The sequence below is a fragment of the Ctenopharyngodon idella genome, chromosome 3 (genome assembly GCF_019924925.1).
Source record: "Ctenopharyngodon idella isolate HZGC_01 chromosome 3, HZGC01, whole genome shotgun sequence".
Lineage (NCBI taxonomy): Eukaryota > Metazoa > Chordata > Actinopteri > Cypriniformes > Xenocyprididae > Ctenopharyngodon > Ctenopharyngodon idella.
In genome coordinates, this window is record NC_067222.1 from 20,531,638 (window position 1) to 20,547,758 (window position 16,121).

Consider the following 16,121-nt stretch of genomic DNA (forward strand, 5'->3'; position numbering starts at 1 on the left):
TACAGTTTAAAATGAAGTACTGGAATACTAGCACGGTCACGTGGGCTTTTTACGTTTAATTCAGCGAGTTATAAAATAGGCTTCTTTTTTTAAACCTTTTGCCGAAAATCTCATTTAAAGATTACGGAGCCCCGGACATGAAATGCAGGAAAAAAAATAGTAGGCTAAATCGTGCGCACGATGTATTAATTCGTTCCCTCGATTTATAAATCACGCGCATGATTAATAATCGAGGGAACGAAATAGTAAATTATTTTTCTTGCATGTCATGTGCGAGGCTCCGTAAAAGATAACACTGCATGTGAAAGAAAATATTACGAGCATGAAGATAAAAGTATTGACAATTTTGTAAACTGTATAATTCCCTTCACGAAAAAGTATACTTTATACAAGTTCATTTTATGAAGTATACTTAAGTAATGTTCAAGTATATATTTTTAAGTATACTTTATGTAGTAAGTATACTAATATCAATGTGTACTATTTCAATACGGCTTGGGACTAAATTGGCCCACTTTTAGTATATAAAAGTATACATTTAAGTAGCCTACTATACCTGTAAGTGTAAAAGTTGTAAACTTTAAGTGTACAACTAGTTCACAACTACGTTTCTCATTTGTACTGCATCAGTACTACAAGGGAACTTATAAGTATACTAGTAGTTTACTATTTTAATAGTAGTAGTACATTTTTTTTTTTTTTTTTGTTAAGCACACTTTGAAGTGTACTTTCAGTAAACTACAAGTTTGGTAGTTTTATACTGCAAGTATACTTGTAAGTTTTCTTTAAGTGAACATATACTTTTAGTTTACTATTTATATTTTATTTTTGTACTTTTAGTATACTACTAATGTTCTAATTTAGGTATTAATTTTTTTATGCTTGAAATATACCTTTAAATGTACTTTTACTTTAAATTTACTTTAAATGTAATTTAATAAACATTGTATTATAGCTCCATGCATCCTTTTTTTATCAACAATTGAATGTGGCTAAGTTTCATAAAGAAAGGCAACATTTTAAACAAAAAGTCGAGAAAATTGCATTTTTGTCAAAAACTACGCCTGGATCAGATTCAGAACGATGATACAGATTTCAAAACACAGATGGAGTAGATCGAGTCCATTAACATCACTACTTTATTCACAAATGCCCAATGTCCAAAACCCTTTCTTTGTATAAGGATTTACGTAACGAACTTGCTCTTGAAGCCACTTAATGCTGTGAAAAATGTAAACGGCACATATAGACTATTGTAAAATATTATGAATCTGTATGTTGCCTGTTTTATAATATTGTTTTCTTTAGTTCTATGTTGCTTTACAGTTGTTGACGGTGTGATCAAAACATGAGTCAAGATGAAAATGTTTAAAAATCACAGTTGATATCAGGTTAATTTGTCACACAGTAAATAAAAATAGAGCGCATTGTGAAAAAATACAATATCCCACATATTGTTCTTGAGGTTATACTGCACATTTCGGCAAACGTAACAGGTTTCCACACAGTGTATATACTGCATACTGCAGAAAAATATGTTAGCTAGCATGCCATTCTGATCCAAAATGCCTGCAACAAAATCTTCCAAGCGTTTTTTTCTGTTATGCTAATTATTGGCAAGTGTTAAATGAAAGTCTAAGTGCTTCCAAAGTGTTAAATTACATATCCAAGTAACAGACAAACACATTATTGTAGTGTAAACATGACATTGAAATGTGCAGACTGCAGGACGTTTTGCAAAAATTGTGCAATCAAGTTGACACTATTTCAGCATAACTCCAGCCCACATTCACAGTCTATGCACAGCATGTCGGTTCATAGTTCAGCAGGAAGACATGGCCTCTTGAGGTTACATGTATTTTAGACAACAGAGAAGTGGCAAAAAGAGGAAATGTACAAACAATAAAAGCCTCAGAGAGGTATAAGGTTTTAGTTTGTATCATGACTCAAGCACCTATATCATGAATTTGAGTCATTATGTCATTGTTCATTGCCACAGAAGGTGTTGATTGGTAGAGTGAGAGTCTTGTTCAGGTATTTGTTCAGTGATTCAACTCCCTCTCCAAAACTGTACTTGGACTTGGTACTCGGCTGATGGCAGTATCCCGGGTCCAAGCATGGAGAAACTTCAATGCTGTGGGCAGAAGATCACACATGTACTCTATAATGGCTCTGGAACATATATGTTTTACCTAATAGGTGATATTGGACATTAAGGTAAAAAATGTTAATGTATAGAAAGCCATAATCTGACTGTTCACCTCTGGACATTCTTGAATGTTTTACGTGAGTCTTTATCCAAACACACCGTGAACGTCCGCTCCTCCAGGACTCTGATATTGACACTAACAGCTCTGAATGAAGGCTAGAGAGAAAATATGGGTTTTACCTTATTATTTAATTCAAGATTACTCAATATAACACTTAGAATTTAACAGAGAAATCACTATTTTATAAGCACTGTTCAAACGTTGTCTTACCGTGCTGGGCCTTGTGGGAATCGTATCTTGGAAACTTACGCTGACACTATGTAAACCTGTAGAACCAAAGCGCCACATTACAAACATGGAAACTAACATCATTATTTCTTTTCCACATCTAAAATATGTATCGGTAAGTTCTTGATGGTGAAAGCCTATTATAGCAATGCGAACGTGACAGAGCTTGTAATAAAACAAGAATCAACATTGGCTTGGCTTTTCGGAGATGTGGAGAACTGAGTTATTTGAAATGTTGTAAAAAGTGATGACGTTTTTATGACTCAACAGGCAGAGCTGGGTAGATTACTTACAAATTGCAATCAGTTACTGATTCCAAATTACATGATAAAAATTGTAGTTAGTAACATAATCCATTACATTACATATTTAAGATAATATAATCTGATGACATTTTGATTACTTTTGACTAAACTCATTTATCGCATTGATTTGAATAGGATCATCTTGTACCATATTGATATAAAAATACAAAGAAAAAGAAAATATATTCCATTCTTTATGAACAATATGAAGTCTATTAAATATTACTACTATTATATTAAGTCAGGGTTTCCCAGACTGGGGTTCGTGAAGGAACTGCAGGGAGTTCATGAGTTTAATGAAAACCTATTATGTAATTAAATCATAAAAATGTAACATTTAAAATAAATAATTTTAAAATAAAAAGCAATCAAAATAAAACACTTACTAAAAAAAAAAGATATTTTATTTGTTTACCTGCATATCATGTGACCATTAACTGACATCAGAGAACCGTGAACTTAATTTTATTATTATTTAAATTTTATCATTGGCCTAACTTATTAGCTTAAAATCTAAGGAGGTTTAGCTGACAAAAAAGTTTTGTACATTTTAATGTGTTTGAAAGACAAAAGCCTTCCAAAGACACTAATACATGGTTAAATGTGATAATTCAAATAATTAATGTGTTTGTCAGGAGCTGATTAGATATGCAATGTTGAGAAAACTCTTGTTAAAAGTGAAATGACTTCTGTAAATCCAGTGATCAAATGCTGTGGCTCAGTTTTCAGTGATAGTCACATGACTAGTGGCGTGTCTGTGTGTGTAAAAAGGAAGTAGTGGGGAGAACCAAACAATTATGAATAATTTACTGCCATTATGAGAATAATATGTAATCATATAATCACTAAAAAAAGTAACTAGTCTGATTACGAGTATTTTAAAATGTAATATAATCTAATTACAAGTACTTAATTTTTGGAATCTGATTACGTAATCCAGATTATATGTAATCAGTTACTACCCAGCTCTCACCAACAGCTGAGTAAGATATTTTATTGAACAGATAAACTTACTCTAACATTGTTAGAGTTGATTGTAAAGCATTATCTATTGTGAAGGGTCATTTCATTATGGTTGTTGTAGCGCTGTGCTTTATTTTTATTTTCAAGGAAGTCCCGCGTCTATTAATGGGTGTAGCTACAGTAACGTCTTCAGCTAGTCAGCTTGAGATCCTTTCCATCTAAACGGGTTATATCTCTTAAGCCTAGTAATGAATGTTTTACAAGCAGTGAGATAATATTAATCCGCACAGTCACACAGAGCCAAAGCACAACCAAAACAATGTTCTTCTGCGAAATGCATGCAGTTTTGTTTTTTAACTGCTAGAGGTCCAAACGTTATAAAGTGTACCTTTAAAATATACATTAAAAAAAAATGTAAACTTATTTTATTTCAGCTAGTTGCCAAGGCAGCATTTCTAAACTTCATTTAATTAAAGTACTAAAATCACGAGAACTAAAACTGAAATAAAAAAACAACAACAGAATTACTAAAACTTTAACTGAAATGAAACAGAAAACAGAAAAATATTAATATACAATATAATACAAAAGTACATTAATGATACTAAAATAAAATCTAACAGACACCATGTTAATTCTAAGAGTTTGACCATGAATAAACTGATCCTGGCAAAAGAGCAATGCTGCCATTATGGCAAAGAAGAATGTAGTATTTTAAATATGTGACGTACTTTTGACTCTGCAGGAAGGTGAGACCCTGATCAACATGCCACCTGTCGACAAAGACATTCCCCTCTCAACTTCTCTGTCGCTTATTGAGGCCTAAGAGAAATGTTAACAACAAATCTTTTATGACATAGACTTCTATTCAAAAGTTTGGGGTCAGTAAGATGATTTAATGTTTTTGAAAGAAGTCTCTTATGCTCACCAGTGCTACATTTATTGAATCAAAAATAGGGTAAAATTGGTAATATCATAAAATATTGTTATATTTGAATATATTTAAAAATGTAATTTTTTCCTGTGATGGTAAAGCTGAATTTTCAGCATCATTACTCCAGTCTTCACTGTCACATGATCCTTCAGAAATCATTCTGATATGATGATTTGATGATCAAGAAACATTTATTATTATTATCAATGTTGAAAACAGTTGTGCTGCTTCATATTTTTGTGGAAACTGTTATACATTTTTTTTCAGGATTCTTTGAGGAATAGAAAATTAAAAATAACAGAATTTATTTAAAATTTAAAGACTTCTTTTAAAATTTACTCTCACTTTTGATCAATTTAATGCATCCTTTCTTAAAAAAAATTATATTGACCCCAAACTTTTGATTGATAGTGTATATAACACTAAAACATAGCATTAAATCTTTACATTCTTTTATTTATTGTATTTATTTTCCAAAATAATGTTAGTAAGCTTCGCCTTATTACGAGTCAATAGTTTGAGAAGAAACTCACCTTTCTATAATTAACTGACACGACTGCACCATGAAATTCTTGCAGGTTGTATTTTTTGTAACGCACTGAACCTTCAAGGCAAAATTTAATGACAAACATTTAGTACAAGCAGATTAAACAGCACCTTAGTAAGAAATAGTATGTAGTAAAAGTAAAGATGTTTAAAACATTACAATGAGCACCTTTAATTGTGTCTTTAAATGTGGCTCTGTAGCGTTTGACCTCGGGGAAGTCCATCGCGAGCTGAGCCACAAACACTTCCTCCACTGTGTGGGTGCTGAGGCCAGAGAAGCAGATCTAGACGTGAGATCATACAGACATTCAGTTTTTCTCATAGAAGACAGCCCACAATTTCTAAAATCATGACAAACTTTTGGTAAGAACAAGGACAATGTCCCTTTCGGTCATTCGTTTAGACAATCAATGCATGATTAACTCTAACCTTGACAGAGTAGATAGGAAGGTGCACCGGATGTTGGCTGACACGTGTGTAGTACGAGATAATATCTAGCAGGAAGGTGTTGGGGTCTGAAGATTCGCTCTGACTTGTCTGCTACAATGACACCAATAAAAAGGAAGGTTAAAAAACTCCCTAAATGAATATGTCATATTTATACATATACATCAAAACACTTTCAGGCAAGCAAGTGAAAAAATGTGTTCTGAGTTTCAGCTCGATACATTAATATAGTAATCAGCACTCAGGGCCAGCAAAGCCTATCTGCTGTAGTAACAGGACTCAAAATAAATATTTTTTTCTCCTTTCATTCTCATTTATCTTTAGTTGCATATTTATTTTCATTCCAAATGTTGTCAATGTAAAAGAAATTCAATTTGGCACAGATAATAAATGTAGACATACTGAAACTCAAAAGACTAGAGTTGAAAATAGCAAAACATCCATTTTTACTTCATTCTTCAAGCACCAAGACGTATAGTAAGCCTTCATTCTCTGAATTGCAGCACAGACGCTTTAGAGCTGTCAATCATTTTCTTGCTCTTAAAAACACAGTTATGCTCTCTTAACACTAAGTTATATAACTACAGAAAAGACAACGGATGATTTTTGACCGCGGGTTGGAGGGTTGGAACCGAAAACCAGTTTGATTACAGAACAAATGACTCTTATGAACCAGTTCTTTTACGTGAATCAAAAACATACAAGTTGTGTTCGACTTAAAGCGGCACTGTGCAGACCGATCGGTGTATGACATTGAAGTATTGCAAAAGTGATTCAAAAGCCTACGGAGCCGTCTGCTCTCTAATTGCTCTGATGGTACCTTGATGTCATACACCGAAGCGCCGCTTCAAGACGAACACACCTAAGGTGTCCCCAGTGTAGCCGACAGCTGGTTCTTTTTACTACTGATTTTCGAGTGCGAACGAATGACTCTTATGAGCCGAATCTTTTTAGTGAATCAAATACAGCACAACTAGTGAAGCTTAACTTCTGAATGAGTAGCTACATCTGAAATCACATACTCACTTGAGTAGGTACTTATTTTGAGTAAGTAATTACTTTGCGACCACTAAAAAGTGTGTTCTATATAGCATGAATCCACAAATCCTCTCCCATGGCCTCATGGGATAGTAAAGTGTCCATCGCATGAACACTTCATAATCTCACTGGAAGTAGTTGGTCATCCAGGTACCTTTTCCCTTCTCTTTTATGAGTACTGTAAATTCAGACATAGTTCTTTTGTCACGCACTGTTTTTCGCTTACTATATAGTAGGGAAGTATGCGATTTCAGATGCAGCCAATTACTTTTATGAGACGATTCCTTTTAGTGAATCAAACACATACGGCGCTCCCAGTTCAACTCTTTTAAGCTGGTTCTTTTTGTGAATCAAAAAATTAAATAATAAAATTGCAGCACAACTAGTGAATTTCGATTGCCACATGAATGACCGATTATTACCGAATATTACTACAACTAGTGAAGTTTAACTTATGAATGAATTACTCTTATGAGGTGGTTCTTTTTAGTGACTCAAACACATACAGCGCTCCCAAGCTGCATCTGAAATTGAATACTTCTCTACTATATAGTACACGAAAAACAGTATGCGAACAGAGTAGTATGTCCGAATTCATAGTATTCGAAAAACAGTAGGCGAAAAGTACCCGGATGACTTACTACTTCCGGTGAGATTCTGAAGTGCGCATACGATGGACACTTTACCATCCCATGAGGCCACGGGAAAGGATTTGTGAATGGAGTTGAAGAGACTTAACTGACGCTGGTAGGTCATGTGACAGTAACAACACGGCGGATGTAGTACATCCGAATTCATTCAGACTACACGCATTTGTACTATATAGAACGTGCTCTTATGAACAAAATCTTTTTAATGAATCACATGTATATGTAGAAAAACAAAATAATCTAATTTTTTTCTTAGTATTGTTGCTGAATATATAGTTAAGTCCAAAAATTAGATATACTTTTGATGTATCTTTAACAGGGTTTTTAACAGTCAATATATAAACATACCTTTTGCAATGATTGTTTTAAATGTTTTTATTATTGAAATGATATCATCATTTACCTGTGGAATTACATTTATTTCTCCATATATTTATCCTATAAAAGCATTTAAAATGCTGTTATTGGAACCGCTAAGAAACTGGAATAGATAAGAAGAATTGGAACTGGAATTCTGTATTCTAAACAATTCCATTCCTGACTCTTCAGAATGTAATAATTACCATTTGGGCCAGTTTTAGAATCATGGCTCCCAAACCGGCAATGTTACAGTCATACCACAAATCCACGCTTCCCAAGTACCCTGCCAGTGTCAGCATGTCTTCAGGAAAATCCTCCTGGAAAAGACATGATTTACATTGAAACACTGTTGAGATGTAATTTCTAGTGTAAACCGAAGCATCTGAAAACACAAAATCTATTACCTGAATGGAAGGCGGAGACTGGTCAGTCACTGGAATGTAATAAATCTCCAGATTCACTCTCTTTGTCAGCAGCAGATGTCGTGCCTCCCTTTTCCTGAGCACAAACACAGCAAGACAAAAACATTAAACTAGACCTTTACTTTTTCAAATGCAAATAAAAAGAATGCATTCAGACATCTCACCGAATAGTGTAGAGAGTCTTGGCTAGCCGTCCTAGAGTTCTGTCATCACCCATAACAACAATACGAGCCGTGAGGTTCCTTTCCTCTTTAGCGAGGACGTATCCACCATTTCCCTTAATGGCCTCCATCATGAGCGTCATTCTGTTCCCAGCTTTGGGCAGTCGCACACACGGCCTCCTGTAGAAGGACTGAGAGCTGCTCTGGTCCTCTGGGCAGCCCTGAGAATCTATCATTATAGCGGAGAACTCACTGATGGGCATGTCTCCCTCGATGCCACTGTCCGTGGACATGGTGGACATAACAGAGTCACGCTTCAGGTCATCCTCGTCCAGATAAGCAGAGTTTCGGTCTGCAGGAACCATCAGTGCAAAGTTAACCAGCTCATTCCCTGTTTAAAAGAAAACGTAAAACATTGAAACTTGGTACAATGTCAGATTTGTTTTAAGTTAAGTGACTCTGGTTCTCTCTCTATACTTCTGCTACTTAGCTCCGCCTTTGATACTGTTTCCCATGATTTACTTATTTCCCGCCTCTCAGATGTGGGTATTTCTGGTGCTGCTCTTTCCTAGTTTTCTTCTGATCTCTCTGACAGACAGTTCTACATTTCAGTGCAGTATTTTCGATCCCCTACTGCCCATTTGAAGTGAGGTGTCCCCCAGGGATCCGTTCTTGGCCCACTACTATTCATCATTTACATGCTATCCCTGCATCAAATCTTGTACAGACATGGCTTTAATTACCATTTATATGCTGATGACATTCAAATATATCTGTAGGCCTGCTCTATCCACTCAAAATCTCTGCTTGTGTACATGAAATAACATCTAATTGTTTTAAACTAAATATGGACAAAACCGAGATCATTATTGTTGGAACCCCGTCACTCGCTAGCAGCATTCCTAATGACTTTTTCTGTGAGATAGCTGGTACTCTTATTAAATCATCTTCTACTGTTAAAATCTAGGTGTTATTTTTGATTCAACTCCTTTCAGGCTCATATTAACTCTGTCACTAAATCACCATTCTTTCAAACATATCGCATTTCCCAGCTCTGTCAGTTCTTTAGTGTCAAAGACGTCGAACCCATTATCCATGCTTTTGTCTCATCCCACCTTGATTACTGCTTAGCCTAAGCCAGGATTAGGCCTTATTTCAATTAGGATATTTACATAGGCGTAATTTGCGGGTGGGACATGTCCCCACCACTTTTTAAAACATCTCGCGGCACGGATGTATACTAATACAAAAGAAACATCTCTAGTTTATTAACAATTCGTTCATTTGTGTTAAATAATAGGCGATCTGGCGCTGGGATGTGTCGTTTTTGAAATCACGTTGAGTGCTCGTTGCCGCTGTTATCAGTGACGCAACGGTTTTCTCTTTGCGCTCGTGCACAGTGCGCAGTCTTCACACGGACGAGCGCTTCAATCTATCGCTGTTGCGGCCGCAGACTCTATTCGTTCCGGTGAAATCACAAACAACATGCACATAAACGTGTCTCTGCTCTTGATAAACAATCACTGATGAACATCTTTGGTTTTAATGAGAAAAAAATAAAATAAATAACACGAGGGCGGATTATAACCCAGAACCTCTGGCATGCTGAACAAAAGCTCTACCTCTAGTCCATTAGGACAATCTAATGTTAGACGCGGATTTACGTATTTACTGACTAATGTAAATACTTTCAACATTAACTATATATAATGTATTATAGTAGATGTAAGGATGAAACTATCATATTAAACATGAGGTCTGTGTCAATAAATTTTGTGCATTTATTATTGTAATGATACACACATATTCCCGACACACACATTCCTGTCCCACCCACTTTTTAAAACAAAGTTACGCCACTGGATATTTAAGTAGCTTTTATAAATGTACACAAGAAAAAACATTACTGGTGTGCATCTTGAGACAAAACAATGGCAGTGACGTATTTTAAGATATGTCAGTACAAGTTGCTTTCAGTTAAAACTGCTCAAACATGCATTTGGGACTAGCTTAAGCCTTCCCTGTGAAACTGGTGGATAATTATTATCATTTTTAAGAATACAGGCATTTATTGAAGTAACAGCAGTTGAGCTCACATATCTCATCCTCTTTGGTCCAGACATGGAAGCTGACCTCTGGACTGGGCAGCTGAGTTTCCGCTTGTGAGGCTGGACACGATGGATCTGAACAGACCAAAAGTGTGAAAAGACTACATATTTGAGTTTGTTTGGATTAAATAGCGTCTTATTGGATTATGGTGAGGATATTTCTACCTTTTGCAGCAGTCAGGATGGCTTGGTAGATCTTTTGTAATCTCATTTTGTATTGGTTATCGTCAGAAGCTCCATCTTCTGTTCTCTGCTCTAGGATGGTGACAACCTCCTGGAAGTGCAGCTCCAGGTCTTCACCTAAATGCTGAAATAAACCAAATACTTAGTGTTCTTTTGAACAGGTTTATTCAATCTTTAAGATGCCATGGGCCCTAAAATATGCCCTCATCCTAAAAGGTATCTATCTTTTATAAACACCCAATTTATACACTGAAAAATGTATATTATAAATCTAAAATTAGACTTAAGTTACATTTATTATATACTCACTATATAGATAGTTATATACTATTAAATGTCAAACTTTGATAAAATTATTCATTTATATTAATCATACGTTTTTTAATTTATTTTAATCTAATTTAATTATAATTTAATAGATTCATAATTTTTTTATTTTAATCACATTATTTATTTATATTTATTTATTTATTTTAATCTAATTTGAATATTTACGTATTTTTTTCAATTGTGTTATTTATTTTATTTTTTTTTTTTTACAGTTTTTTCTCTATTTTTACAGACTTTTTTCACGGAACTGTCAAGTACACTAAAAAACCCTGCTTTAGATTATTATTATTTTTTTTTTTTTAGCAAAGACTTTATGTAAGACTTAATGCATGTGATATTGTGTTTCAAGCATTTTCTCATAGTTTTTCCTAACACATCAATTTGCAATTTAATATATTTATATGCTACCGTTCAAGAGTTTGGAATCAGTGAGGTTTTTTTAAAGAAATGTTTATTCTACAAGCATTTAATTTATCAAAAGTGACAATAAAGACTTTTACATCGTTACAAAAATCTATTTAAAATAAATGCTGTTATTTTGAACTTTATATTCATCAAAGAATCCTGTAAAAATGTATCATGATTTCTACAACTTTTTTTTTTTTTTAAATTGATAATATTAATAAATGTTTCTTGAGCATCAAATCATCATATAAGAATGATTTCTGAAGGATCATGTGACTCTGAAGACTGGAGTAATGATGCTTAAAAATAGTTTTTACTGTATTTTTTGATCAAATAAATGCTTAAGAGACTTCTTTCATAAAATATTAAATATCTTACAGACTCCAAAGTTTTATATAAATGTAATCCCATGGGATGGGTTGTGAATATAGTGATGCTCTTTAATCGCGCACTAACCTCTAGAGCATGTGTGAGCTGGTTAACACGGCACTGCTTTCCTAATCCAGCTATCACTGTGTGCAGTAAAACCCTGCGTTTGTAGATCAGTGAGTCTCCACCAGGGTCCGCACACTCCACGTCAGCCTTGAGCGCATTCACCAGAGACAGAGGAAACACAGCGGGATCTATGAACACAAACACCCTGATGAAAGAAACACAGAGAGTTAAAGACAATAAAGACAATAAATTGCAAACGCTTATGCATTTACAAATAAAAACAATCTTGCACAGGTACTAAAACTTCCCTCTTGTAAAAAGGCATGGTATGCATACTACAAATGAGGTGATATTTCTGAGAATGAGTCACTATGGTTTGACTTACTGACCAATGTAGGCAGATCACATGGGTAGAGTTTAAATATGTACTGTAGCTATTCATCAGGGTTAAATTCAAAGAAGAAAAGTCTTCACTGTCACTTTTGATCAATTAAATACATCCTTGCTGAATAAAGGTATTAATTCATTTAAAAATAATCTTACAGACCCCAAACTTTTGAATGGTAGTGTATAAAAAAGTACAGGAATATTAATAGATTGGCATTACACTTACTTCTCATGAAGTGGATAAAGATCATTACGTAGGCTGTGTTCAGCAATAACTCTCCTTTGATAAAGTATTCCTGGAACAGATTGAGAACAGCACCTTGAACACAGCTGTGTGATGGGATTTCCACAGAATAAAATAGGCATATGAAGTAGTTAGTATCGAAAAGGAAGTATCGGAGTCCGTATTATCTTTGGCACATGTTTTGAATGCCGTAGATATGATTTAGAATAAATTTACTATATCCAAACCAGTCATCTCTTCACATGAGTTACAGGTGCACCATTGGTGGTTAGTTAGAAATACTCATGCAAACCAAATGGGCTAAAATGAGTGTAGGTTAGTGAAAATGTTACCAGAAATGAAACTGAAAAATACTCCGAAACTCCAGTTTAACAATTAGTTCGATACATGGACCGCATCACAGTTTAATTCTGAGAAAATGCACAACACATAAAGATTAACTTTTAGTGCTTTTATAACTTTAAAGTCACAGAAATGTGTCATCCAAGATGTTTATGTCTTTCTTTCTTTAGTCGAAAAGAAATTACGGTTTTTGATGACAACATTCCAGGATTTTTTTCCATATAGTGAACTTCAACGGCTACCAACAGATTGAAAGTCCAAACTGCAGTGTCAGTGCAGCTTCAAAGGGCTCTACATGATCCCAGATGAGGAATAAGGGTCTTATCTAGCGAAAAAATCTGTCATTTTCTAAAAAATTAAGAATTTATACACTTTTTAACCACAAATGCTCGTCTTGCACTGCTCTGCGTTGCGCCACGCATTACGTAATCATGTTGAAAGGTCACGCGTGACGTAGACAGAAGTACCGCGGTAGGGCGAAAAACTCCATCTCATTTTCTCCTCCAACTTCAAAATTGTCTGACATCGTTGTTTTACCTTTTTTTTTAAAGGCCGTTTGACTTATTCTTTGTATGTTCGCTTTGATCGGTACTTCCGCCTACATCACGCGTGACCTTTCAACGCAATGCGTGGCGCATCTCAGAGCAGTGCAAGACGAGCATTTGTGATTAACAAGTATATAATTAAGTGTATAAGTATATAATTATATATAATAAAGACCCTTATTCCTCATCTGGGATCGAGTAGAGCCCTTTGAAGCTGCATTGAAACTGCAATTTGGACCTTCAACCCGTTGTACTCCAGTGAAGTCCACTATAAGGAGAAAAATCCTGGAATGTTTTCCTCAAAATCCTTAATTTCCATTCAAATGAAGAAAGAAAGACATAAACATCTTGGATGACATGGGGGTGAGTAAATTATCAGGAAATTTGAATTCTGAAGTGAACTAATCCTTTAAAGTGTATTTATATATATATATATATATATATATATATATATATTACCTGGTGCAATTTGTTCCATTTTCATCTGTCTTGCATAGTTGAGTGCAATCGTACAGTAAGGTACAGGTAATGTAACTAAACTTTTCAGGCAAATGTACATCCTTTGATAGAGGTCTTCTGGAATAAATACAGACTGAAATAAAGCAGAGAACCTGATGAGCAACATGCATCACACATGGCTGAAAAACAAACCAATCATGTTGATTTCCCGTTAAGCAACAAGGAACCGTTCCTACAATAACAAATCTTCCAGGAACCTGCTAGCAGATGCATTCCGTATCACTGACTAGAAACAATAACATAAACAAAGCATTCACAGACACTGCTGTAAAAAAGCTAGAAATCTGACCTGTAGGACTGCGTAGGAAAGTGTGTGAAGTAAAGGAATGATGCGGACCTTAGAATCAATTCTCTCCGCCTGGAAAGGAGAGAAATAATCAGCTCATCATTTACAGTGGAAATTGCACGACTACAGCTCAGCTTTGATTGTGAAATCGTTTCATGTTCCGCACAAACCTTTGACGTCTATAACTTTAAAAAGGGGTTGAGGAACTAACCTTTTCAAGCTCTTTTATCAGAACCCTCACCAGAGGGACACTGATAGATGGATTTCTGTCAACCCTGTTATGCAGAGTCCATCTCAACATGCCTAAACAAAAACAAATAAGATCACTTTTAAATATACGTAACAACATCACATATAAAGTTAAAGGGTTAGTTCACCCAAAAATGAAATTCTGTCATTAAGTACTCACCCTCCTGTTGTTCCACACTGTAAGACTTTCGTTCATCTTCGAAACACACATTAAGATATTTTTCATGAAATCCGAGAGCTCTCTGACCCTCCATAGACAGCAACGCAAGTACCACATTACTGTTTATTACGTCAACAGCATTAGTATTCTCGTTGCTTCATAATATTAAGGTTGAACCACTGTAGTCATGTGGACTATTTAAATGATGTCTTTACTACCTTTCTGGCCCTTGAAATTTGTTATAATGCTGTTGCGTATACGGAGATCAGAAAGCTCTCGGATTTCATCAAAAATATCTTAATTTGTGTTTCGAAGATGAACGAAGGTCTTACAGGTGTGGAACAACATGAGGGTGAGTATTTATGACAGAAATTTCATTTTTGGGTGAACTAACCCTTTAAATTGTATATTTTTGATCCTTTTTGGCCTTTTCAGATGTGATTAGCAACTATATCATTGAACTGCAATAAGAGCTTCAAGAAAAGTCTTCAAAAATCCTTAGTTTTTGGTTATAAAAAAATGTTATAAAAACGTTCCACAAATGTAATGATTTGGTTCCCAAAGGAATTACCAAAACCAAAACTCAGAACACTATTTTGATAAAATATAAACATTAGAAATAATTTTATATTATTGTTTAGAAGTAAAAAGATTAATTTTGCATGTGTCAGAGGGTTAATCTTTACATCTTGGACAAGTGAATAGCATATTTTGGGTAATTGAGGGTGAAACACATGATATCTCAAGGCTATATGATGCATTTTTAGAGATATAACATGTATAGATTTGTATTACCTTTTAGTTTAGACTGTTAAAACAAAGTAGGTACCTTTATTGCAGGCTGATCCAGCTTGAGGTTCACAGTCCAGTTCTCTGAGGATGGAATGGACATTGTGGTAGAGACTAGACTCCACGACTGAGGACACGCCACCGACTGCAAAACAGTTCACACAACGCCTTTAACCCTCATGAAACATGAACAATTCAGATGTTTGAAAACGTCAGTCTTCAATTAGCAGATTATACATGTAAGAAGCAAAAAGTGTAGATGTATATAAACTACCATTCAAAAGTTTGTGGCCGGTAAGATTTTTGGATGTTTTTGAAGTCTCTTATTCTCATCAAGGCTGCATTTATTTGTTAAAAAATATAGTAAAACAGTAATATTGTGAGATATTATTACAATTTAAAATAACTGTTTTCTATTTGAATTTATTTTAAAATGTAATTTATTCCTGTGATGTAAAAGCTGTATTTTTAGCATCATTACTCCAGTCTTCAGTGTCACATGATCCTTCAGAAATCAATCTAATATGAGGATTGGATGCTCAAGAAACATTTCTGATTATTATCAATGTTGAAAACAGTTGTGCTGCTTAATATTTTTATGGAAATAGCATACACTACTAAATAAATATTATACTATGGTAAATCAACTGAAATATCAATATGCAGGAAATTTAGACTATGAAATACAACTGATATAAATGTAAAGTGTTAGGTCCCAGTCACTATAGCAAGGGTTAGGAAAGAGTATTTTTAGTACATGTTTCTTCCATGGTGGGGTTCACAGCGCAGATAATATCCACATGACATTGATGAGT

The 16,121-nt window shown here is 34.6% G+C and overlaps 1 protein-coding gene across 6 annotated transcripts in view; it reads right to left on the reverse strand.

Moving 5' to 3' along the window:
- Positions 1 to 1,121: 1,121 nt before the first annotated feature.
- Positions 1,122 to 16,121, reverse strand: part of pik3r6b (phosphoinositide-3-kinase, regulatory subunit 6b) — a 19,440-nt gene continuing 4,440 nt past the window's right edge. For 4 of the 6 annotated variants that reach the window (XM_051888483.1, XM_051888484.1, XM_051888485.1 and 1 more), the window contains 19 exons: positions 16,064 to 16,121; positions 15,347 to 15,451; positions 14,320 to 14,411; positions 14,112 to 14,180; positions 13,763 to 13,895; positions 12,399 to 12,468; positions 11,807 to 11,990; positions 10,598 to 10,739; positions 10,421 to 10,507; positions 8,328 to 8,715; positions 8,146 to 8,239; positions 7,945 to 8,058; positions 5,676 to 5,786; positions 5,416 to 5,530; positions 5,234 to 5,304; positions 4,498 to 4,588; positions 2,481 to 2,536; positions 2,262 to 2,365; positions 1,122 to 2,134 (listed from right to left, as the gene is read on the reverse strand). The exon at positions 16,064 to 16,121 is cut by the window's right edge and continues 22 nt beyond it. In XM_051888483.1, coding sequence (XP_051744443.1) covers positions 1,981 to 2,134; positions 2,262 to 2,365; positions 2,481 to 2,536; positions 4,498 to 4,588; positions 5,234 to 5,304; positions 5,416 to 5,530; positions 5,676 to 5,786; positions 7,945 to 8,058; positions 8,146 to 8,239; positions 8,328 to 8,715; positions 10,421 to 10,507; positions 10,598 to 10,739; positions 11,807 to 11,990; positions 12,399 to 12,468; positions 13,763 to 13,895; positions 14,112 to 14,180; positions 14,320 to 14,411; positions 15,347 to 15,451; positions 16,064 to 16,076 — 2,193 coding nt within the window. In that variant the 5' untranslated portion in view covers positions 16,077 to 16,121 and the 3' untranslated portion in view covers positions 1,122 to 1,980. Of the gene's footprint in view, positions 2,135 to 2,261; positions 2,366 to 2,480; positions 2,537 to 4,497; positions 4,589 to 5,233; positions 5,305 to 5,415; positions 5,531 to 5,675; positions 5,787 to 7,944; positions 8,059 to 8,145; positions 8,240 to 8,327; positions 8,716 to 10,420; positions 10,508 to 10,597; positions 10,740 to 11,806; positions 11,991 to 12,398; positions 12,469 to 13,762; positions 13,896 to 14,111; positions 14,181 to 14,319; positions 14,412 to 15,346; positions 15,452 to 16,063 lie in introns of those variants that run through there. The other 2 variants (XM_051888486.1, XM_051888487.1) reach the window with 2 other exon arrangements.